Raw genomic sequence first — 26,511 nt, forward strand, 5'->3', positions numbered from 1 at the left:
TATTGGAAAATGCTTGTCATTCCTCTGTAGCATCTGGTCCCCACTGGACCCTCATCATTTCCTTCACCTGCTCCCCCCACCAACCAAACTGTGCAGCTCTGCAACTGCATCCTGGCCCATCCTCACCCTTCCTGGCCGCCATCCCTCACCTCCTTGTACCCCCAATATGTTTTTCCCAATAAAAAAGAAATAAAAAATTAAAAAAAAATATGGTAGTAGGGGAAATGGAAGAGCGAAGGTATATTTGGGTAAACTGAAGTAACTTGAGTGAGAAATCAAATTATGGAAAGAATTGACAAGGGCTTTCTGGATAGACCATCACAATTTTCAAACCCAAAGGGATGAAGAAAGTTAAATCAAGTTCAGTAGTTGTTGAGTACTGTTGAGTCAGAACTGACCCATCACTGACTCTCCAGTGAGTTTCCACAGGCACTAAATCACACGTGAGGAGACTGTCCAACTTTCTCCTGTGGAACAGCTGGTGAATTTGAACCACCTACCTTTGAGTCAGCAGCACAATTCCTTACCACTAAGCCACCAGAGCACTGGAAATAGGATAGATGACTCAGGTTAGAAAACCCAACAAAAACCAAGTCCAGTCTGACCAGGATGTTGCTGTGAGTTGATTTTGCATATTCTCCTTCATGGTGATCCTGTGTGTGAAAGAGAGAACTGCTCCATGAGATTTTTCACAGCTGGGACCTTTGGAAGCATATTACCAGGTCTATTTCCTGGCGCACCTTTGGGTGGGTTTCAACTACCAACCCTTTGAGTCATAGTGAAGTGTTCGGCCATTTGTGCAACTCAAGGGTTAAGATAAAGAATTAGAACTGGGGATATGAACATGTAAGAGTCCAGTGGCTCCCAGGACTGCCACGGGCTGCTCCAGTCGGGAGGGGCTTGTAAGCCTGAGGTCTAGGGTCTCGAAGAGGGAACACGAAAGTGGGTAGAAGTTTGGCGAAGGGACGATGAAAGAACACAAGACAAAGAGTCAAGTGATCTTGATGATTTTAATTCTAAGTCATTTCCTTATTGAATTTTACATGATACTTTTATATCCCATTTTTACAATTAGGGGCTTAACAATAGCCAAAAAGACAACAAAAGTAAGAATAAAGTTTACATTATTTTTTTGCACATAGCTATTCTTTATGGTCATGGTTCCTTGGTAATTGGAGAGCTTGGTAGACAATGGCTTTTTGCTTAAACATTTTCTTTTTAAACCTGTTCTTCAACTTGTTTGGGTTACAAAGTTACAAAGTAAAAAAGTTACATTTTAAATTTAAGCTGATACATTTTACATTTTTAGCTGAATTTACAATATTATTTATTTCCATTCAAGAGACAACAATTTTACGCCTTTCATTATTTCAGGGGTGATCACTATCTCAATAAGGGGGTTTAGGTTCATACAAAAGATGTTTTGGGTCATAGTATCGCCTAAATTCATCATCCCAATCTCATGTTTCATGATTTATTTTACCGCCTATACCTCTCATAACATCTTCCCTCTGGTCACTTTCAAACCTTTTGAAAAATATATCCCAAGACACAAAAACCACCAGGGTGTTTTGCATTAAATTCATTATATTCTCTAGTATATGGAAGAGGTTTATCTGTAGGCTTTGGAATTCTGTAAGGGCCTCTCCCAATAGGGAGCTGCCACAAACAACCATTACCTAACAGATAAACAATTCTTCCACCTGGTGTTCTCATGGTGGGGGGCAAGGGTTTGGGTTTTTCCTCTGAAGGAGTTCTTATAAGCCCTAGAAATCTAGGAATCTCTGGGATTATAGAAATCTTTGGGATTTCCACCATTAATTCTTTTTGTTATAATGCATCCATAGATTCCCCTAAAATTATATTATTCTTGAGAAGTTTTAGTAATGCTAAAAGAACCGGAGGTAATGTTTGCGTATCAAAGTCGTCACCTCCATTTAGTTCTTTCTGGGAACATCTAACAAACTTTTAGTGGGAACACTTTGTGTAAAGAACACAGCCTTCTCCCCCTGTCCCACATAGAAAACACAAAGAGACAATAGAAGAGAAATTACAGAAAGGCCAAGAACAATCATGGAGAAAGCACACGTTCCGAGAGGCTGACTTCCTTGAAGTTTTCGCCTCAATCGGGTGATTTTGTCATGCAGACTCCCTTGGAGTTGGTGTGGCACAGGACCACTGCTGGGACAAGTGTGGTAACACTTAGAGAAATGAACATGGACAAATGTTGACTGTTTTCCCTAGTCTTGTCCATTGAGATAGAGAATTTCAGTGAAATGTTACACAAAGGAACGACTCCCTAGAGAGGAATCTTGGAAACAAGTGAATTGTATTCTCTGTAGCTATGGGAATGCAATATAGACCTTTCAAAATAAGATCTGTATTTATGTACAAAATATTTCAGAAAAATAGATCACAGCAGATAATTCTAGAGAAGGGAAGTGGATGAATGGTTGATGAAAACAGAGGAAGACTTTTCTCGGGGTAATTTTTACATATTTAGAAATTTTAACATAAATGCAGCACTTATTCTAAAGAAGTAAACATTTTTACACAAGGCAGTTGAGGAAAGACACTGAAGGAAAGCATTATAAAACATACTTTTATAGTATCTATAAGGAACATTGATGGTGCTGCTTGTTAAACAACTGAACAGGTTGTTGTTTGTTGTTATGTGCCATCGAGTCGCCTGCAACTCATAGTGACCCTTTGTACAACAGCCCTAAACCTTGATCTATCCTGTATCAATCTTATTGTCTCTGACACATCTACCCCCATTACCCCAGTAATTGAATCAATTCATCTCATCGAGGTTCTTCTCTTGCACTGTCTTCCACCTTCCCAAGCATGATGTCCCTCTCCAAGGACTGGTCCCTCCTTGTAACATGCCCAAAGTATGTCAGATGAAGCTTCAGAATCCTTGCCTCCAAGGAGCAGCCTAGTTTCACCCTCTCCAGGCTGAACCTGTTCATTTTCTTTGCAGTCCATGGTATATTCAATACTCTTCTCCAGCACCACACCTCAAAGGCATCAATTCTCTTTCTGTCATCCCTAGTCATTATCCAGCTTTCTGATGCATAGCAAATAATTGCAAAGACCATGGCTTGGAACTAAACAGGTAAGCAGGTCAAATCCACAAGAAAGAAAGATGCCACTGTTCAAGTCTGTCAAGAATTTATAACCTTGGAAATAGTATAAGGAAATTCTGCTTTGTTGAATAGAGATGCTTTGGGCTGTACTCAACTAGAGGGTAGTGGGTTTGGTTTGGATTCTGTAAGAAGCCCTGATAAAACAAGTTAAGTGCTAGGCTACCAACTTAAAAGTTGGTGGTTTGAATCCTCCCACAGGATTCAAGTCTACAGAGAAAGACTTATCAATCTGCCCATATAAAAATTACAGCTTAGAAAACTCTGTGGGCATTCTAATCTACTGTATGAGATTACTAATAGTAGATATTGACTCGATGACACCTAACAACATCACATTACCAGTTCCTATATATTCCCAAATGAGACAGCCCTTCTTGACAAACTTGCGATATTCTCGTGAACAATATATTAGTTTGTATCCCTGCCATCCTGAGACCACTGCACCTTCTCAAAACTTTATGTCACTTCTTGACAAGTGTCCAGCTTGATGACAGCCACCTCCCTTCCTGACTGGAAGAGTCAAAAGGAAACTCAGGGCTTAATCCTTATGATAGTATGCCATTAAGAGTGAAATTACCTGGGATGACGTTGGAGATGGGAAGAGAAGGAAGAAGAGTGTATATTTATAAGGGGGGAGGGAAGGTCCAAAATTGCAAGCTTAGAAGAGAGAATGTACAGCCCCTTCATTTTAAGGCAGGACACAGAAGTAGAGTCTCAGAATAGGAAGCCACAGCCTCACTCTTAGCGCCGTGAAAGTATGGGGGAAATGTTCCAGGCTCCAAGTTTAGACTTAGGGCGACAATTTTAGGTCTTTGCCTGAAGTCGTGTGACTTTGGCCAAGTGGCTTCCACAGTCAGGTCTTAGTTTTCTTTGCTTTTGTGTGAGTTGATTGGATTTGTGGCTGACGTCCAAATAATTTTCCCACCCCAGCATTCTACAACTCAGTCTCAGCAGCTTTCTTACCCCCAGAACCACCAGGCTTTTGACATAGCTCTCTTTGCTCTATTTTCAGTGCTCACTGCTAAGAGGTAGGGGCTAAAGGAAGGCGGAATAGTGCTGGAGCCGTAGGTTAGAAAGCTCTGGATGTTGTGACAATTTCCTATTCATAATCTGGTCAGTCCCCCCACCCCAAAGTCTTTCTTTTTCAAGATTTCTGTCTTCTTTCCTTGCAACATCCATCCTAATTCTAACTTTAAAAAAATTTTTTTTTGTTTTTACTCATGTAGTGATTGATGTGATTGAGTGATTCATATAATCTCTTCAATAACAGTTGAGCGTCTATTACTATATACTAGATAAATATCTCTTAAACTTTAGTTTCCAAATCTGGTTACACTCCTGGAAGTTACTGAGGACTCAAAAGAGCTTTTGTTTAGGTTGTTTATATCTACAGATACTGATTGGACTAGAAAATAATAGAAAAATATTTACTAATGAACCTGAAAATAATATTAGCTTGAAAATAATAACAGCGAAACTATTATATGTTAATTTGGTTTTTAAAAAAGATGAGAAATAGCTATTTAAAAAATTAGCAAGGAACAACGGCATTGTTTTAAAATGTTGCAAATGTCTATGAAATCAAGTCTAATTCTGCACTCCATATGCTGCTATGGGGTTTGTGTTAGTTTTCTGTGCGTGTCTGAGGTGAAGTGGATGACTTTACCTGGTTCTTATTCAAGAAGATAGATTCTATGAAAAAGGATGTGGCAGAAGGATCAGAGGAAGACTGATGAATAACCTACTTTACGCAAATGACACAATCTTACTGAAAGTGAGGAGGACTTGAAGTGCTTGTTGCAGAAGATCAAAGAAGACAGTATTCAATAGTATTCAATATGAATTGGATCTTAACTTCAACCCCCACCCCCAAATTCTCCCCACTGAATCAACAGGCAACATTGTGATAAATGGGGAAAGATTGAAACTGTCAACAACTTCATCTTATTTGGATCCACAAACAACACCTCAGGTACTAGCTAGCAGTCAAGAGAGGTATTGTACTAGGAAAGTCTGCAGTCAGGGACCTGTCCAAATTAATGAGGAGTAATGATGTCAGTTTGAGGACAAAGGTCCACCTCATTCAGGCCATAGTCTTTTCAATCACTTGCTATGCTTTTGAACTGGAAAACGAATAAGGATGACTGGAGAAGAACTGATGCCTTTGAGCTGTGGTGTTGGAACTGTGTACTGAATATCTGATGCACTGCCAAAGGAACAGGTACATCTTGGAGAAGGTGAAAGGTGATAAAACTTTATCTCATGGACTTCATGCTTGGAGAGGTGGAGTCTTGGTGAAAGAGTAGAAGGTCCTCAATTAGGTGGATTGACACAGTGACTGCAGCAATGGGCTCAAGTGTGTCAGAGATGGTGAGGATGGCACAGGATAGGACAGGGTTCAGGTCTGTTGCTCATAGAATCATTATGCATTGTACTCAACCTGATAGTAGCTAACAACAACCTTTCTTTGGGATTTTCACTATGTGATTAGTTAAAAAAAAAAAAAAAAAAGGAAACAGCATGCTTGGATAGAACTTGATCAAACAATCTTCTAGGTTGTATAGCCCTGATGTGTCCACTTGCCATACAGAGGTAACTTGTGGTTGTTGTGAAGCCGAACACTGTGACACTGATGTGTCAAATGCGTTAACAGTTACCCATGGTGGACAGTGTTTGGTGGAGCTCCCCGATTAAAACAAGCATGGAAGGAGGAGTGGCATCCACTTCCGTAATAGAGAGGATGAAAGTCACACAAGTGTTGAGAACTCTCCTTCATAGGGTCCCTATGAGTCCTACGACTCAATGACACTTAACAACAACATGCAAATATGAAGTGATTGTGGCCCACCAAAGGGATTTAGATAGTTGGCTAATACTGTAAATAAGGCATATGGCATAGCTGTGGGAGTCACTGTTGTTAGGCGCCCTTGAGTCTGCTCATTACTCATAGCAACCCTGTGAACAATGAACCTTATCCTATCCTGTGCCTTCTTCATCATCCTTGATAAACTCAGTAGTTTATAAACTACTGTGATAAACACTGTAGCCCAGTGCTACAGTCACTGTGTTGATCCATCTGATTGAGGGTCTTCCTCTCCTTCACTCGCCTTCTATATTTCCAAGCATGTTGTCCCATTCAAGGACTGGCGATGTGTCCAAAGTATATGAGATAAAGCCTTACTATCCTTGCCTCTATGGAGCACTCTGGTTGCATTTTTTTCCCTTCAAGACATATCTGTTCTTTTGGCCATCCATGGGATATTCAGTACTCTTCTCCAACACCGCAACTCAAAGGCATTGATTCTTTTTCTGTCGTCCTTATTCGCTGTCTAACTTTCTGATCATAGAAAGTAATTGAAAAGACCATGACTTGAATCTGGTGCACCTTAAGTCTTTAAATTGACACTGTTGCTCCTGGGCATGTTAGAGGAGATAAACATTTCATGCCTGCTGTGATTTGATATAAACTAAAAAAGAACCGAGTACAGAGAGATAGGGTGTACAGGATAAGGACAGACCTTGTCCACCGGACCAGAGACGGCTGCCCCAGGAAAGGGACGTTTAAACTCTGACTGCTATCTGCCAGGTGTCTGGTAGCTACTTTGAACCTTTGTGCACAGCGGGCTTTCTAAGAAGTAGTGTGGTTCATTTAGCAACACGTGGCCCAGCAACTCCAGGAGCACCTGCCAGGCACCCTGGTGAACCCATTTTACAGAGAGTGACGAAGGGAAGTGGGCGAATTGTGTCCACGGTGTTGCAAGACTGAGAAGTGGTCGAAGGAGGGAGTTTAGTGTACCTGTCGGTGCAGCCCCAAGGACTGCAGTGGCTGATAATGAACGGGCTTTAAACGGCTTCCTCGGGAGAATTCAAAGGACTGTCAGGTTTTGGGCTTGCGACGGAAATCGGGAATCTCGGATTCCACGCGTGCGAATCAGCTTGGACGAGTGACTTTTTCTCTGCGGACTCTTGTGCCCTCTGGCGGCCACGTTTGAGAACATCAGTGAGCCTGTTCGTGCAGGACGCGAATAAAGTTTTCTTTTTCAAACAAACAGGAAGTGCCTACGGAGGCCGGGCCGGCGTCTGTGGCGGGGCCGGGCATGAGGCTGGGCGGCAACGGGAGTGCAGGCGGCGGCCAAGGCGGCGATGAGCGACATAGTGGAGAAGACGTTGACGGCGCTGCCGGGGCTCTTCCTGCAGAACCAGCTGGGTGGTGGCGCCGCGGCGGCCAAGACCTCCTTCTCTTCGCGGCTGGGTAGCCTCGTCCGCGGCATCACTGCCCTCACCTCCAAGCACGTAGGTGCCCCGCAGGTCCGGGAGGTCAGGGGTTCCGGGCGAGGCCCCGGCGCCGGGGGCTCTTTGGCGGGCAGCGAGACCCCTGGGCCTTTGGCACCTCCAGAGTTGGTTCTCCAGCAGGGATCGGGACTCCTGCTGTAACCATCTGACAGAAAACAGGGAGGCCGGGTGTGCAATCCAGTACTTGGTGCTGACTTGTTATCTGAGGCAAATTCTTTTAATGTCTGTGAGCTTCGATGAGCTTCCCAACCTTTTTACAAAAAAGTAAAAGAAATAACTCACAGATTGTTTTGAAAACTAGATGAGATGCCATGTGTTTAAAATTAACAAATGCCATGAAATGCCAGACAGTTTCCCCTGCTCTTCTCGACTCTGCTTCTCCCTCAGTCCTTTGAGCTGCTGGATGTCACACACCCAGACCCTGCTGCTTGACCTTGCTGCTGAATATCTTTGGGGACAGCTTGAAGTTCTTAGGTTAGACCAACAATTTGGACAAAGAAAAAACAGTTTTCCCAAAATGTAAAATTTGCTGAGTAAGTCTCTACCTCAAACAGGCTTTGTAACTCAGTCAGAACAGACTCACCTGGCCCTCCAGTGTGTTTTCAGAAGCTGTAAACTCAATATTGTTGTTCTGTACTATAGACTCCACAATGACTCATGGCGACACTATGAACAGGTCTGAACCTTGCCCTATCCTATGCTATCCTCATTATTTCCAATACACTTGAGCCACTATTAAAAGTCACTCTGTGGATTCTTTCTTTCCTACATTGAACTTCCACCTTTCAAAGCATGATGACTTTTGTGAAAGAGGGGCCCCTTCTAACAACATGCCCAAAGTAAACACAATAATGTTAATAAGTAGTTGTTACCTGCCCATTTAAATAAGTAAAATCTTGTAAGAAGTGGAAGTTTTTGTATCCTGTCCTTGGTGAAGTTTACATAGCCAATTAGGTTCCTAATTAACAGTTTCTACACAGTTTGTATTTGTTACAATGTATCAACTTTCTTGTTATAATAGAAGTAGTTGTGCTTTTCAGTCATTGAAGGCAAATTACAAAAATATCCTAAAAGCAGATAATTTTAAAAAATTATTGTTTTGATGTCTGTTACTTACTTTCCAATACTTTTTCTGGCCAATGACCACTTGTCATTGAGTCCGTTTTGACTCTGCAGTTATTTTGGTGAAGAGGAGCTGAGTTTGTAGAAGTATAGTCTGACTTCCTGCTGCATCATATACTATAGAACAAGTTATACAATGAGAGATAAAAAACTTAAAGTGTTAGCAAGTACTAAATATGACTGATCATCTTACATTCATTCCTTCTGGGAATCTAAAGGGATGGAAGAAGTTGCTTCCAAATAACCCTGGACAGAAAAAGGAAGAGGAGAATGAAGATTACAAAACATAGTTAAAATTTACCCTAAGGCCACTTCCGGTCATAACGCTGTGATCTTGGGTGTATTAAAATGTGTCTAAGTATGTATAGGAAGTGCTGCTGGTTTAGCCACTAAGGAGTTGCGCTGACAACCCAAATGCAAGAGATTTGAATCCTTGAGAGGAATACGCAGAGTTTCCTCCTGTGCAGTTTACAACCTCCAAAAACCTGGTGGTCAACTGTCAGTCTCTCCGTGTATGTCATATGTATATACCTATGCCTATACATATACATATTGTTATGTGCTGTGGAGTCTTAACTAGCTTATAGTTGACCCTCTAGCAGCTTTTCAGAGGCCGTAAATTGCACGAGAGGCGATTGTATATCTTTTTCCCACAAAGTGACTGGTGGATTTGAACTGCCTGTCTTTGGGTTAGTAACACAACTCTTTACCCTTTAATCAACCAGAGCTCCCTCATAGACATACATTTTATGTCTTTCTGTATGTGTGTGTGTGACACGCGCGCGCGCGCGCGCACACACACACACACACACACAGAGTTTGTTGTTATGTGCCGTGGAGTTGAAACTGACACATAGGTGACCCTCCAATGGGTTTTCAGAAGTTGTGAATCATGTGGGAGAAAGTGGCCCATCTTTGTCCTCTGGGCAGCTGGTCGATTTACACTATGAGCTTTTGAATTGACAGTGCAACTTGAGTTGGTAAGAACCAATTCATAGCTGACCTTTCAGTGGGTTTTGAAGGCTATAAATTGCATAACAGTAGACTGCCTTTCTTTCTCCTGAGGAACGGCTGGTGGATTATACAGACTATACCACCAGAGTCTGGGTTTGTTGAGTGTGTGTTTATGTGTATACCCATATGTATGTGTATATGTATCTATTTACTACTCTGCTTTTCAGGTTTTTTGTTGTAATCTGAGTAGATGTTTACAGAGCATTTTGGTTTTCCGTGAATTTGTTCAATACACATTTGCATTGAAAAATTAATTATAATACCCATAATGTGATCACACACTTCCCTCTTCTTCCCTTTAATTCCTATTTCCATTAATCCTCCTATCCTACCCTTTCCTGCGTTTTGGACTTTAATGTTTGGCAGATGCTACTCTTTTGACCTTATATTGTTGATTATCCCAAGAAATGAGTGCCTCCCTGGTAGTGTTCCTCTTGTAGACATGAATTGTTTGCCTGAAAGTTAAGCTGAGGTGGGGGAAGGGGTGAGTTTTGTTCCAGGCTCAAAAGGTGACAAAGGGCCATAGTCTCAGGGATTCCATCAATTTCTCTAATACCAATTAGCCTGACTGTGTGTGTGTGTGTGTGTGAGAGAGAGACAGAGACAGAGAATATTTTCATGTTTCCCCCCATTATCCAAGTCCTTTCCTGTAGTTAGAGGGATCAGCATTGGTAGCAGGGTACTGTTTGGCTTTCCTGCTTTCATGACCCTGGAAATACTGGTCTGCATGGTCCTTTAGCCCTTTGGACTAATTGTTTCTATACAGCTTTTCTTTTCTTTCGTCTTTGTTCTGGACATGAGGATGTTACTGCTAAGCATCATATCTGCCACCTGCTGCTGAAAGCCAGTCTTAGAGACAAATGTCAGGTGGAAACTGAGTTTTATTATATGCTAGTATATAGGAGGCAAGGGATTTGAGCTTCCCAGATCTTCCTGTCTGTATGGACGCTGAGGAGAATTTTTTCTAAAGAAGACGTAGACTGTATCTTTGTTTTCCTAGGTTATCTAGGTGATGGTTGTGTGCCTACAAGTCAAGGTGTTGGTCTTATTCTGGTCATGCTGACTAGTTCTCACTGTTAACCTGAGAATAGCTGACTCCTTCCTGAGGGAATAATCTTTCTACTCTCATAAGAATTTTAAATTCTGTGCTGTGTTTTCCCCTTTTGATCAGGGTTCTGTTTTAGAATCTTTGCTCAGAATGCTCAGAAATGGTGGCTAGGTGTTTGGTTTCATGGCAGAGGAGACATGGAAATAATTAGCCACACATTCCATATCCTCCTCCTCCTGATTTTCTTCCTTTGTTGCTCCAGGTCATTAAAGACTTGTTATGTTTTAGAAGGTTTTACGCTTTTAAGAGGTTGTCAATATGTATTGAATTAGGAGGTAGAATAGAGACACTAAACCTGCACTCAGCAGATTTTTAGGAAATATGTTATCTACAAGTGAAAATAGAGAAAAGTGTATTTTCTTCTTCCAAGAAATTGATCATCTGTCTTAGGTTTAAAACAAGTATACATGTGACGATACTGCAATGAAAATGTCAGAAGAAAAACAATATGCTCAAAAGTTTAAAATGGTCTCTTTAAACTAGAATAAGATAATCTTTTCTGGAGAGCATCTGCTTTATCCTCCAAACTCATTATCTCATTATTTGTAAATTTGGTATTTCTTATGTTAGTATTGCATCATTTGATAATTTTTACAAAGTGCTGAAGAAAAATTAAAACAAGTGTTTTTTTTTGTTTTTTTGGTTTTAAGTTTGAAACCATATATAAAGGCTTCAAGAGTAAACTTACTTCACTAATAGTTATTACAGTCAGAAAATCAAAAGACAGATTGTGCTGGGAAAACATGCTCTCAGGGAGGGACCTCTCCAAAGTACTGAGAAGCAACGATGTCAGTCTGGAGACTAAGGTGTGCCTGATCCAGGTGATGGTCTTTGAAGTTACTTGCTGTGCATCAGAGAGCTGGATGGTGACTAAAGAAGACAGAAGGAGAATTGATGTTTTTGAGTTGTGCTGGAGAAGAGTCTTGAACATACCATGGACCACCAAGAAAATAAATGGGTCTGTCTTGGAGAAAGTGAAACCAAGTTTCTGCGTGGGGGCTAGGATTTTGAAACTCCATTTCGCATACTTTGGCCATATTGCCAGGAAGGTCCAGTCCTTGGAGAAGGACATCATGCTTAGAAGGGTGGAGGTACAGTGCAGGAGAGGACAACCCCAGATGAGATGGATTGACAGTAGCTAGGGCAATGTGGGTAGGTGTGACAGAGTCAGTGAGACTGGATCAGGACAGGGCAGGCTTCAGAGTTGTTGAACATAGGGTTGCTATGAGTTGCAGGCAATTCAACAAGCACATAATGACAACAATAACAATAGTTGTTGATTAGCCACTTAGTGAGCACTGACTTATTGTGTGTATGTAACTTAAGGATATCTTTATGTCAGTCAAAAAAAAGTGGGCCATTTTTTTATTGTTTAAAACCCTGTGAGTTGATTCTGATTTAAAGAAACCATATACACCAGAGTAGAACTGTCCCTTAGGTTTTTCAAGGCTGTAAATAATTTTTATTTTTTTTTTACTTTATTCTGATTTATTTGCAAAGTTTGAATAAGTTGTTTTTCACAAAGATCCTTCCCATTTCCTTCACCCACCCTTCCACTGAATTGTCAACCCTAAGATTAACAACCTACCACCCATCATCACCCTCTATTTCTACGCTTCCCCCTGCCTTTGATCCTCATACTCATTCAACAATAATAGTTTTATACAGTAATGTCCTTGTAGGACTGAGTTAGTACACTCAGCATAATGCTCTCCAGTCCCTCCCAAATTAGGTAGTTGCTCCTGTATGCTGTATTCCATTGTGTATTCCACAACTTCTCAATCCATTTGTTTGTGGTTGGACATCTGGGCTGTTTCCATGCTCTTGCTTTGGTGAATAATGCTGCTATGAACATTGGTACAAGTTTGCATTTGAACCTCAGTTCTCATTTTCTTGGGGTATATTCCAAGCAATGGAATAACTGGGTAATATGGAATTTCTATGCTCAGCTTTATGAGGATACACCAAACTGCTTCCAGAGTGGTTGTACCATTGTACAATCCCACCGACAATGTGTAAGAGTTCCTATCTTACCACATCCTCTCCAACATTTATTACTAGTTCTCCTATTAAACCTTGCCACTGCTACTGGCTTAAGAGGGTATTTCATTGTGGTTTTGATTTGCATCTCTCTTATTGCAGGTGATTTGGAGCATTTCTTTATATGTCTGTTGGCCATTTGAATATCTTCCTCTGTGAAAATTCTTTCCATGTCTTTTGCCCATTTTGTAATTGGGTTATCAGTCTTTTTCTTGTGGAGGCCCAGGAGTATTCAATTTCATTCCAGGACTCTTGTCTGAGATGGTATTGCCAAATATTTGTTCCCAGTCAGTAGGTTTTCTTTTCACCCTGTTGGGATAAGTTTTTGATGAACATAGGCATTTATTTAATCTTTAGAAGGTCCCATTCATCAATTTTACCCCCTTCAGATTGTACATGTCTGGCTGTATTTGACAGTCTCTTTATACTATAGTCTAGGGCTTGTAAGCTTGGTCCCAGTTTATCTCTTATGATCTTTATGGTTTTGGGCTTTACTCCCAAGTAAATCACCTTGAGGTGATTTTTATGTATGGTGTGAGATGTGGATTCTGTTTCAGCTTTCTGCAGGTAGCAGTTCAGTTTTGCCAGCACCATTTGTTGAAGAGGTTGTCATTTCCGCATTTGATAGTTTTATTTCCTTGTTTAGTATCAGTTGACCATACATATCTGGGTCTGTTTCTGGATTCTCAGTTTTGTTCCACTGATCGATATGCCTGTCATTGTACCAGTACCATGCTGTTTTGGTTACTGCTGCTGTATAGTAGGTTTTGAGATCAGAGAGTGCTATACCTCCCACTTCATTTTTGTTTCTCAGAAGTGTTTTGCTTATTCGGAATCTCTTGCCTCCAAATAAACGTGACAATTTCCCTTTTTTTCCCCCCCGACAATTTCCCTTTTGATCTCCTTGAAAAATGAATTTGGATTGCGATTGCATTGAATATGTAGATTCCTTTTGGTAGGAGTGTCATTTTCACACTCTTGTGTCTTCCTATCCATGAAGAGGACACATTTTTTTCCATGTCTTTAGGTCTTTCATTGTGCTTTGCAGAAATGTTCTGTAGCTTTATTTGTATAGGTTTTTTGTATCTCTAGTTAGGTTCATTCCCAAGTATCTCAATTTGTGGTTGACTTGTAAATGGTATTGCTTTTTTGGTTTCATCCCCTGAGTTATCTTTGTTACTGTAGAGGAATCCCTCTGATTTTTGGATTTTGATCTTATATCCTGCCACTCTACTAAATTGGCTACTAGCTCTAACAGGTTTTTTGTTGAGTCTTTGGAGTTTTTTATGTACACTGTCACATCATCTGCATATAACAATATTTTAACCATCTCTTTGCCTATCTGAAAGTCTGCAAATCTTTATGTTAGCACTCACATACCAGGAAATTTGGAGGACAGCTTTTTGGCCATGGATTAGAAGAGGTCCACATTTGTTTTCCTTCTCAAGAAAGGTGATCTGACTGTGGAAATTATCTTAACAGTATTATTAATGTTGCATGCAAACAAAATACTACTGAAGATCATTCAAAAATGGCTAGAACAGTACATACGCAGGGAATTTCCAGACGTTCAAGCAGGATTTAGAAGAGGCGGTGGCACCAGGGATATCATTGCTGATTCAAATGGATCCTGCCTGAAAGTAAGGAATACCAGAAGAATATTTTTGCTTTATTGACTGTGTTTTAATTTACAAAGGCATTTGACATTGTGGATCATGACTACAAGTTGTGGCTTATAATGAGAAGAATGAGAATCCCAGAGCACTTGATTGTGCTCATGCTGAACCTATACCTAGACCAGGAAGGAGGCTGTTGTGTGAATAAAGCAAGGGAACACTTCATGGTTTAAAATTGAGAAGGGAGTATGTCAGGTTTGTGTTCTCTTTCCATACTTATTTAATCTGTTTGCTGAGCAAATTATTTGAGAAGCTGGACTCTAGGAAGAGGAGTGTGGTGTCAGGATTGGAGGGAGACCCTTCAATAGCCTGCATTATGCAGGTGACACAATTTTGCTTGCTGTAAGTGAGGAGGACTTGGAGCTCTTGTTGCAGAAGATCAAGGAGTGCAGCCTTCAGTATGGATTGCGTCTCAATATCAAGAAAACAAAGATTCTAACCACTGGACATGAAGGCAGCGTCATGAAGGATGGAGAGGAGATTGAAACTGTCAACATCTTCATCTTGCTTGGATCCAAAATTAACACCCTTGGTACCAGCAGTCAGGAAATAACGAAACTCATTGCACTGGGAAAATCTACAGTTAGGAACCTCGCCATATTGTTGAGAAGTAACAATGTCAGTTTGAAGACTAAAAATGTCACTAATTCAGGCCATCGTCTTTCTGATCACTTACTACGCATCTGAGAGCTGGACAGTGAATAAGGATGACAGAAAAATAATTGATGCCTTTGAGCTGTGCTGTTGGAGAAGAGTACTGAACATCCTATGGATGGCCAAAAGAATTGAACAGGTAAGCAACAGCTGTGCTCTTTGGAGGCGAGAATGATGAGGTTTCGGCCCACATTGTTGCTAGGAGGAGCTTTTCCTTTGAGAAGGACATGATGTTAGGAAGGGTGAAGGACTGGTGAAGGAGAAGACCATCTGTAAGGCAGATTGACATGATGACTGCTGCAGTGGGCTCTTGTGTGTCAGGAAGTGTTAGGACGGCACACGATAGAACAGGGTTCAGATCTTTTGTTCATAGGGTCACTATGAGTCATACTTGACTTGATGGCATCTAACAACAACATATTGTTTATGGGACGAGGCTGAGTGTAATCTCTTTCTTTAGTCTTCTAATCCATGGATGGATTTGAACTTTTGAACTTTCAGTTAGCAGCCCAGAACCATGCCACTAGGGCTCCTTTTCAAGTGCTTACAGAGACAGTGAAATGCAGAGAGTTGAAGTGACCACTTTGTATTTGTGTGAGTGTGTGCGTGTGAGAGAGATGAGTGTGATGAAAAATGAAGGAAAGGCAGCTGGTGGGGACATTCTTTTCAACTCTGTTCACTTAAGTTTCTATAACCATTTTGTACTAGATAGTCTTTTAAGGAGACAGTGATGGAGTGAAGAGGAATGATCAAGTAGCCTTCAAATCTGTATACTCCAAGTGATGATTATGAGAATTGGAGAGAGATGCCTTTGCGCAGATATTAAGCACAAAGTTTTTGAAATTGTTTTAGTAATTTTTTAAAATTTACAGGATTATAAACTCAACTTTTCCCTTCAGATATACTGTTAAACTTTAAAATAATAATTACTCAAACATATTTTACTTTTTTAGGAGGAAGAGAAATTAATCCAGCAGGAACTGAGTAGTCTGAAAGCAGCTGTTTCTGCACCTACAACAACACTGGTAAGTTTGCAATGTCAAGGCCAACAGACTTTGACTTTGAAATCTGGATACTACGGACTTATGTGGCACCTACATGCCAAAAACAAGATTATCGTCATAATCAGTTATGGATGGTAGTAATTTGGATATTACACTCTAAGCTTTTATTATTGACTGGGCACATGGTAACAATACTGTAACAAAAGGAATGGATTGAACACAGTCATTTCTGGAAGTGAGTATGATCATGAGTCAGTGGTAATGAAGGAAGAAGTTTAACCTACACTGAAGATACTGGCTAAAAATAAGGAATTGATGGAATATCAGCTAAGGTGTTTAGAAAACAGATGCAGTCCTGGATGTACTTCACAGACTGTCATAAGAAATTTGGAAAACAGCTACCTGGCTAATTGACAGGAAGAGATCTGTATGGTTCTCCCAAAAAAGTAATCTGATAAAATGATTGAACATAACATATACATCAACAGAGAACTGCCAGATGTGCAGGCTGGGTTTCGAAGAGGCTGTGGTACTGTGGAACTAGGGATATTATAGCTAATGTTAGAAATATCACAGCTAAAAGCAGAGAGAACTAGATGAATGTCTATCTGTTTTTGATTGACTACACAAGGGCATTTAACTGTGTAGATCACAACAAACTGTGGCCGACTCTGTGGAGAATAGTAATCCCAGAACATTTGATTGTGCTTATGTGAAACGTATACTTGGACATGGAGGCATTCGTCAGAACAGGTGAAGGTTCAAAACTGGGAAAGGTGTATATCAGGAGTGTGTCCTCTCTCCATACCTTTTCAATCTATATGCAGAACAGATCATCTGGGAGGCTGGGTTCTATGATGAGGAATATGGCATCCGGATTGGAGGAAGACTCATCAACAAACTGAGTTATGCATATGACACAACCCTGCTTGCTTAAACTGAGGAGGTCCTGAAGCTCTTGCTGCAGAGGGTCAAGGACTGCAGCCTTCAATATGGATTGAAGCTCAGCATCAAGAAAGAAAGACTTGCCACTGGGCCCACTGACAGCATCATGATAGAAGGTGAAGAGAGTAGATTGTTAACTGCTTTAGTTTGTTTGGCTCCACAATCAACACTCTTGGTACCAGCAGTCAGGAAACCAAAAAACGAATTGCACTGGGAAAGTCTGCTCTCAGGACCCAGAATACTGAAGAGCAGCAGTGTCAGTCTGGAGACTAAAGTGTGCCTAATCCAGGCCATGATCTTTGTAATTACATGCTATGCATTATTGCTGGACGATGACTAGGGATAATAGAAGGAGAATTGACGCCTTTGAGCTATGGTGCTGGAGAAGAGTCTTGAACCATCATGAGCCACTGAGAAAACAAATAGGTCTGTCGTGGAGAGGGTGAAACCAAGTTTCTCCTTGAAGGCTAGGATTTTGAAACTTTGTCTCACATAACTTTGGGCACGTGGCCAAGAGGGACCAATCCCTGGAGAAGGACATCATGCTCGAAAGGGTAGAGGGACAGTCCTGGAGAGGAAAACCCCAGATGAAATGGATTGATAGAGTAACTAGGGCAATGGAGGTAGGTGTATCAGAGCCAGTGAGACCGAATCAGGATAAGGCAGGCTTCAGAGCTATTGTACATAGGGTTGCTGTGAGTCGCAGGTGACTTGATGGCATATAACAACAGCAACATATGAAGAAAGTTCATTTGCTTTTTAAATGTGAAAAATGTTTCTTGTGCAGATATTGTCACCAACTTGTAGGAGTCCTGTGAATGTTTTCATTTGGCACAGTGTTTCAGAAGTGGGTATCTCCTTTTAGAAGCCAAGTAAAATGACTATGGATTAAATTTTTTTCTCAGGATTATGTAATACACGTAATAATAAAAGTGTATAGCTTGGATATATAATACTAAAAATAACTATGTTTGAATTATTTTGTAATGTTGCCACTATCAAAATAATTACCAATGAAATAATTTTCTGAATTTAATACTGTTGGTTGGGGAGTAAGTAGCATGCAGTATATAAACATCTCCCATGGGGGATTGTAATATGTCCAGATATTTCTTCAGTGGCAGGACTAAAAGATTCTCAGTAAATTAAAAAAAAAAACAACCCAAAACAAAAACTTTCTATTTATACAATCTTTACGTGTTTTGCTTTTTAGAAAATGATGAAGGAATGTATGGTAAGACTTGTATATTGTGAAATGCTTGGATATGATGCTTCCTTTGGCTATATACATGCTATCAAGTTGGCACAACAAGGAAACCTCTTTGAAAAGAGAGTAGGTAGGTATGGGATTAAGACTTTCATATTTTAATATTGTTTTTAGAATTTCAACTATTGTATAAAATTAATGAGCCTGGATACATGGTACTTTTTTTAGAACACCTGCAGTGTCTTTTAAAGCTTTAGAATAATACTTCAGAAATTCAAAAGCTACAAAATAAAATGAGTTTTCTTAATTCATGACATTTTAGAGTTATGTAGAAAATAAAAAAAGTAGTTGTTCTACATAATGATACATGTATTTGAGAAAATAATTGTGTTGTGTACTTAAATGAGTGAACTTTATGTGAATACTTTAATGTAGCTGATCATAAAGGACATGATTGGAGGGGTGCAGGGACAGTGCATGAGGGGAAGACCCTGGATGAGATGGATTGACTCAGTCACTGGGGTAATGGAGGTGGTTGTGTTGGAGACAGTGAGATTGGCTAGGGCAAGGTTTAGAGCTATTGTACATAGGGTCACTGTGAGTCACAGTCGGCTCCATGACACCTTAACAACAACAACAACAACAACTGCCTTAAGAAATTGTCATTATTGTCAGTATTAAAGATGACAGAAAAAGGCACAAAGAGTCTAGACTGTACAGGTAGTTGCTGACATATGAAGTTCTGTTCCGATATCTGTTATCAGTTCTAATATAAATCTAACTTTTAAATTTTGCTTATTTTTGTTATTATTGCCTCTTGTTACCAATGTTTTTATAAATTTGAACTTTATTTTCTCTTTGGGGATTACCTCGAGAATAATAACATCTGCAGATTATTCAGTACAACATTACATGAGCATAATGATGTTAAAATGTACCAAAGCAGAGGAGGGGAAAATGGCCCTAAATGTCATTCATCTTAAATTGAGGGCTGCTGGTACATGGTATTTGCCATGATATTGAAGAATTCCTTCAGTTCTAAGCTGACTTTTTAGTATTGATATAATAATGAGATAACTTATTCATGTTAAAGTCAGTACTCTAGGGGACTAAACAGTGTTTTAGTTTTAATTTGAGTGCTAGGTGACATAACACTGGTTTTTCTTTAGTCATTCACACATTTTATTTTATTACAATTGATTAATGTAATTAAGTAATATCTACTTCTTAGTATGTTTTGTGTTAGCCTTCATAACATTGTTTCTTAAAGAGGCATTTGTTTAAAGTGAATCTTCAAATTGAGAAAATGAGATCTCTTTTTATGGGTAAATGCATAGCTTTCATTGATTGGGCAGCTTACTCAGTAATACCAATAGAGAGCAAATTACTGATAAATATAAGAGCGACTACTTGCTTTTTGTAATAATTAAATGTTTGGATATAAAAAGAGAATACTGTAATTGACAGTGTGGACATTTACACAGAAAGTTTAAAGACTTCTAATGAGTTGGTAAAGAGCCCTGGTGGTGGTAATGTTATGTGTCATTGAGTTGGAACTTGCCTTAGCTGACCATTCAGCAGGCTTTCAAAGGCAGTGAATTGTACAAGAAAAGTTAGTCCATCGTTCTCTCATGGAATAGCTCATGAATTTGAACCATGTACCTTTGTGTTGGCAGCTCAGTTCCTTACCACTAAGCCACCAGGTGGTTTAACATATAACATATTGGGCCAGTAAGGTAAGCAGTATGACTACAGAAGAGAAAGGGGACAGTCTTCTTTTGTGAAGATTTGCAGTTTTAGAAACCCAGTGGAAGTGCACTTGAACCAACTCAACAGCTTTGGCTTTGTTCTTTGGTGTAAATTGGTAAGGAGCCCTGGTGATGCTGTGGTTGAATAAGTCCGCTAACTAAAAGGTCAGTGGTTTGAACCCACCAGCTTCTGTGAGAGGGAAAGATAAAACAGTTTGCTTCTGTAAAGATTTATATATAGCCTTGGAAACGCTAAGGGCAGTTCTGCTCCCTGGGTCACTGTGACTTGGAGCTGACTTAATGGTACGGAGTTTGGTTTTTGGTTTTTTAAGTTGGTACACAATGCTTTTTGTCACTTCAGAATGTATAATTCTGAGAGACTTCAAGATGAAGAACATCTGAAATCTTAATGATTTTTTAAATTTCCTATTTTGCAGTTTGTCAATATTTGCCTTTGATAAAGCTTTTTTCATATGCCTACATATACTGTTGAGACTTAAATGATCTTTGATATTTAAAAATATGTAATGTTTTATTTATGTAATTTCTAATGACAAGGTGTTTTTTTATAGACATTAATGAAACTTTGCCCTTCATTTTTATAGGTTATTTGGCAGTTTCTTTATTCCTGCATGAAAATCATGAACTGTTGCTTCTCCTTGTGAATACAGTTGTAAAGGTACTGTGTTATATGCTAGTTATATTAAGATTAAATTATTCCAGTAGACAAGAATATTTCTCCACAATCATAATGGAGGTAAACAATTGTTTTGGGAGAAGGTTGAGTTAGAACTTTTAGATTAATTTCTGTATACATAAGGAAGAGATGATACTAGAACCCGTCTGACAGAGTTTTGAAGGTTAATTGAATGATTGTTCAAGTGGTAGCTGTTTTAGTTATTACTGTTGTTATTTATGAATACTTCATTTAATAAAATGGAATTGTATAACCCAGAATTTCAGGTGTGCTTTTCCATCAGGCCATGCTTTTGTCTGTTTCCTCTAGGATCTGTTCTAATGTGATAATTAAAAGGAATTATTAAAATCTCAAATTTCTTTTTTCTTGTGACTTGAGTGAAAATTTACGAAGAAAACTAGTTTTTCATTCAACCATTCATGTGCATCTTGTTTTATGACATTAATTTCTCTGCCCACGAGGTAGCCATGCTCTTCCTACTAATTCTCTGTGATTCTCATTTCCATTAATTTTTCTGTCCTCCCTCTTCCCTGCCTTTTGAGCTTTATCTGTGGGCAGATGCTGCCCTTTGCTCTTCTGTGATTGATTGTTGTAAGGAGCAAGCGTCTTGTTGACGTTATTGTTCACCGTGTTGAGTCACAGGGTTGAGTTTTGTTCCAGGCGCATGGGGGACTAAGGGCAATTAGTGGAATGGCTAAGGCTCCATTTTTATGCTTTTAAGTTTTATTCCATAGTTTCGCCTATTCTAGCTGGAATCTTCTGCTTTGATCCTTTTTAGAGTGAAAAAAAGTCTTTAAATTTTAAAAAGTTATTTTAGAGGACAATAGAGTGGGTGAAATGTACAATTAATAAAAACAATTTAATACACATTTGACGGTATTTCTTCTGCTAAACTTTTCATGAAATTGATTATGAGATAGAATCAAATGGTTAAGCTTTTCTTGTTCATCTTCAGCGGTCTTTTGAGCACTGTGTAAATGTGTGGTATAGTGTAGTGTGTAATAGAGTACGTAGACTAGAACGGGGACACCTTGGAGATACGTAGCCAGGGTTCTAGTACAGTGAAGCAAGGCAAATGATTGTTTTATTTCCCAGTGTGTTTAAAAGTTAAGTTTAACCTATGTTGTTGTCAATTAAGTGTGCAGTAGCATTAGGAAAACATTTATGATACCGTGAAAATTACTAGAATGTTTCACAGCTATAGAGTGAGCCTCTGTTGTTGGGAAAAGGCACTGATGGACTTAACACAGGGCTGCCACAGACTTTGAATTTGTGAAAAATGCATTCTCTGTGAGGAGCAATAAATTACAGCACGATAAAATGAAGAATGCCTACAGAATATTTTCTGATTTTTAAGTCAATATCCTACTTAGGAGCTTAAGGTTTTTTCTGAGCTTTGAAACACATGTTTTCAAATCTGTTCAAATGATTTATATACTACATGTATCTACATATACATGAGTGCTTGCATTTTTTTTTCTATAATTATATTTTATTAATTTTCATAAACATTTACAGAGATTTTGGGCTTCCACTCATTCATTGTTGCACTATTCTCTCTACCCTCCTCCCAGTTTGTTCTTGTCCAAATAGTGCTTGCATTTTATTGTACATATTTTGGAATTACTTTTTAACTTCCATTTACTATTGCTAAATAACAAGAAAAATGTACAAAACTTCTTTTATCTTTGGTTTATAAGTCTTAAAGTTATAATAAAGGAAACTAATCAGAACAAAACTATACTTTCCTTTTATGTCTTTTTTTCTATTTGTTGACTTTTTATTTTTAAATTTTTTTATTTGTTGACTTTTTATTTAATGACAAATGAAGGAAATAAGGACATTCTTGTAAAAATATGCAAATACACATGAATGTACAAATTAAGTTAGTAGAACATTACTAAGTATATAGGATCATTTAATTGTTGAACTCACCATCCTTGATTTAAAAATTTACACTGAATGTTTTCTTTGCTTAATAATTGTATCAGGATTTACAGAGTACTAATTTGGTAGAAGTATGTATGGCGCTTACTATCGTCAGCCAGATCTTTCCTCGAGAAATGATTCCAGCTGTTCTTCCATTAATAGAAGAGAAACTGCAACATTCTAAGTAAGTAAATTTTTGATAGGTGTATGTACCATTTTTTCAAAACAAAAAAGGTTGAACACTTACTACACTGTTGTCATGTGAAAAGCAGTGTTTTAACATCTTGGTGACTGAATGTTCCTTCTAGAAAATTCAGACTCACAGCCACCTTGTCAGTTCTGACTCACAGCTGACCCACCACTGGGTTTCCAAAGCTGAAATTATAATAGGAGGAAATGGCCTATCTTTCTCCCATGGAGCTGCGGGTGATATCCATTCAGTGGGGATGCTTGACCTTTAGGCTAACAGTGCGCCTTGCTAGGGACTAAGCCACCAGCATTTCCTAAATTCCCTAAAGGATTGTTGTTGTTATTGTTAGGTGCCTTGAGTCAAGTATGACTTATAGCAACCCTTTGAGCAACCAGGCTGAACACTGTTCTGTCCTGTAGCATCCTCACAATCTGACATATTCAAGCCCATTGCTGCAATCACTGTGTCACCCCACCTGGTTGAGGATCTACCTCTACTTCTCCACCCCTTCAACTTCCCAAGCATGATGTCCCTCTCCAAGGAATAACCTCTCCTAGCAACATGTCCAAAGTATTTGAGACAAAGCATCAGCTTCCTTGTCTCCAAGAAGCACTCTGACTGCACCTTCTCCAAGACATAGATGTTGGGGTTTTTTTGGCCGTCCATAGGATATTCAGTGCTCTTCTCCAACACCACAGTTCAAAGGCATCAGTTCTTCTGTCATCCTTAGTTATTGTCTAGCATTCAGATGCATAACAAATGACTGAATCAGGTGCACTTTAGATCTTAACTGACATCATTTCTCCTAGATAATTTGGAGAGGTCCCCGATTACGGACTTCCTCAGTGCAATTACATCTCCTGATCTCTTGACTGCTGTACCAAGGTATAAAAAGAGCAAATGCCATGTGGAGATAGTTATATCTGACCTTTACCAAGTCACAAAAGGGAGGTGCCTCGGCAACAACATCAGCAACCCAGAAGTAATACCTATGAGGTCAGACATGTCCCCACACTCCCATAACTCTTTCAACTCGTCTCAACACTAATCTTACTGCTTTACTGGGTCCAAAATCCAATGTGATAGGTCACAGACCACACAGAATCATGTTGGGAACTCAAAAGGTTATAATCCAGGTTAGTAGGATTATACTGTAGATTACAGAATATAGTCAGGACTGCTTCTGAAATGTGATCACAGGTGTCTCAGCCTTAAACCTCACGGCTTTAGGCCAGTGTTACAAAGTCCTCAGTCTTGCTAATAATGGTCTCATCCTTCCCCTTAAAGTTGTCCAACAAACTTTGGCACAGGCTCTTGGCTTAGCTCTGGTTCTGTCCTTGAAGGGCAGGGTTTAGGGGTGGGGGATAGCAGTCCCAAGGTCTGCTCCATCTCAGGGCAGGTCTCTGGTTCTCTGTGGCAGCAATGGCTATTGCTCTGGTCTTGAATTATGAGTTACATTCTCTTGCTTGCTCTTCTTTGCTGGTGGTGAGGTCTTATTTTCTTTTTCTGTTGGATCTGCTCAATATAATGGCAAAATTAGCCAATCCCTTATGGATGGTGAAAATAGCCAATTCCCTTGTAGATAGGCTAACATGCCCTGTTTGCATATTCCCACACACTCACAAGGCAAAGTCCAATTCAGTGGCTAGGAAAGACATTTTGAATAACAGACTCCAGACAGGGTTGTTGATGTGGAACCAAGTCAAGTGAAATCATTGACAGTCTTCTCTGTCTGCCGTAATGTTACCCATCAGTCCAGTTGTAAGAATTTTTGTTTTCTTAATGTTGACATGTAATCCATATTGAAGGTTGTGGTTTTCATTTTCTGCAGCAAGTACTTCAAGTCTTATCTTTCAGCAAGTAAGATTGTGTCATCTGCGTAATGCAGGTTGTTCTCTGATCCTGATACTGTATTCTTCTTTATAGAGTCCAGGATCTCAAATGATTTGTTCAGTGTAGAAATTCAATAGGTATGGAGAAAGGATACAGTCCTGATACACACTTTCTTAATTTTAAACTGTGATAGAGCAGGTTTCATGGCTATTGTAAATGAGTTGCAAGCGACTTGACAACTTGAAGGCACATAACAACAACAACAACAACAGCAACATGGTTTCTTTACTCTGGACAGCAGCTTCTTGGCCTAGGTATTGTTCTCCATGGTATTCCCATTCTTCATGGTGGTAGCTATAATTTGTTTTGGGCCATACAGTCAAATGCCTTTGCATAGTCAATAAAGCACAAATAGACATTCTTCTGCTATTCTCTGCTTTCAGCCAGTATCCATCTGACATCAACAGTGATATTTTTGGTGCTGCAGCCTCTTCTAAGCCCAGTTTCTGGAAGTTCTCTTTCCTAGCCATTTTTAGATGATCTTTATCACAATTTTTCTTGCATGTGAAATTAATGATGATGTTATATAATTTAAAAAAAAAATCACCTCATTTACTTACTGTTTAATTTTGGTTAACACCCAAGGACAATTCTCTGGGATATAGCTTATAGTTACTGTAGTATTAATGCTAGTGACAATCTGTTGCAGATTGCTTTTATTTTTATGTGAAAAGAATTTATCAGTTGGATAGTTTGCCTTGGGAGAATGGGAATTTCATCTTATAGTAAAAGTCTGATGCCCATTTGTCAGGAATTTAATAGAGAGTGTTCTGCTCTTGAGCATATAGAATTGCATTCCATAAAATCAATTTTGAGATGTCATGATTTTAGGTAACGGAAGTATCTATTACCTACTCAACTGTCATCAAACTATATCTTTTTTTTTGTCTGTCATTTTTTATTATTAATTTCAATGAAATGTTACAGAGACTTTGGATTTCCATTCATTTATTGTTGCACTTTTCTCCCTACCCACCCCTCCCCCCAGTACACTCTTCTCTTTGAAAAGTAAAGTAAAAATTTTTTCATTGTTTTACAATCCCTTCCCCCAGGTCCACTGCACTATGCAGCCTTCGTTCTGGACTCCTGTCATGACAGTAATTACATATCCCTTTTAAACAGTTTTCTCCTTTATCTGTTTAAATGCAGTGTACATTATCCCATCTTTCTCAGTCTCTTCCTAACCCTGATGTCAGTCCTGTTTTACAACAGTGGCACTATACAGTATTTATCCTTTTGTGACTGAGATATTTCACTCAGCATAATGTCCTCCGGGATCCCCCATTTGGAATAATATTGCATGAGTTCCTTGTTTTTCAGTGCAGCATAGTATTCCATTGTGTGAATATACCACAGCTTCTCTAGCCATTCGTTTGTTGATGGGGAACAGACCACCAACTACTCATATGCAAGTTCAAGCTGAAGTTGAGGAAAATTAAACCAAATCCATGCGAACCAAAGTATGACTTTGAGTTCATCCCACTTGAATTTCAGAACCACCTCAGGAATAGGTTTGAGACCTTGAACACTAATGAGCAAAGACCAGACGAGTTGTGGGAGGATATCAAGGGTATCATTCAGGAAGAGTGCAGATGGTCATTGCAAAGACAGAAGAGGAAGAGAAGACCAAAATGGATGTTAGAAGAGATTCTGAAAATTGCACTGGAGCGCAGAGAAGCTAAAGCACAAGGAAGAATTCAAGATACTAAAGAGTTGAGTAGAAGATTTCAAAAGGCAGCACAGGATGACAAATAAAATATTACAATGAAATGTGCAAAGAGTTGGAATCAGAAAATCAAAAGGGCTGAACTCGCTCAACATTTCTTAAGCTCAAGGAACTGA

General features: G+C 39.3%; 1 protein-coding gene across 1 annotated transcript in view; it reads left to right on the forward strand.

Moving 5' to 3' along the window:
• Window positions 1–7,292: 7,292 nt before the first annotated feature.
• The window catches only part of AP4E1 (adaptor-related protein complex 4, epsilon 1 subunit), a 91,879-nt gene continuing 72,660 nt past the window's right edge, over window positions 7,293–26,511 (forward strand). Inside the window, exons 1-5 of the mRNA XM_006895314.1 lie at window positions 7,293–7,442; window positions 16,010–16,081; window positions 18,219–18,342; window positions 20,566–20,639; window positions 22,649–22,770. Coding sequence (XP_006895376.1) covers window positions 7,293–7,442; window positions 16,010–16,081; window positions 18,219–18,342; window positions 20,566–20,639; window positions 22,649–22,770 — 542 coding nt within the window. The remainder of the gene's footprint in view (window positions 7,443–16,009; window positions 16,082–18,218; window positions 18,343–20,565; window positions 20,640–22,648; window positions 22,771–26,511) is intronic.

This window comes from Elephantulus edwardii, unplaced genomic scaffold, assembly GCF_000299155.1.
Source record: "Elephantulus edwardii isolate Elephantulus edwardi_28Jun2011 unplaced genomic scaffold, EleEdw1.0 scaffold00164, whole genome shotgun sequence".
Taxonomy (NCBI): Eukaryota; Metazoa; Chordata; class Mammalia; order Macroscelidea; family Macroscelididae; genus Elephantulus; species Elephantulus edwardii.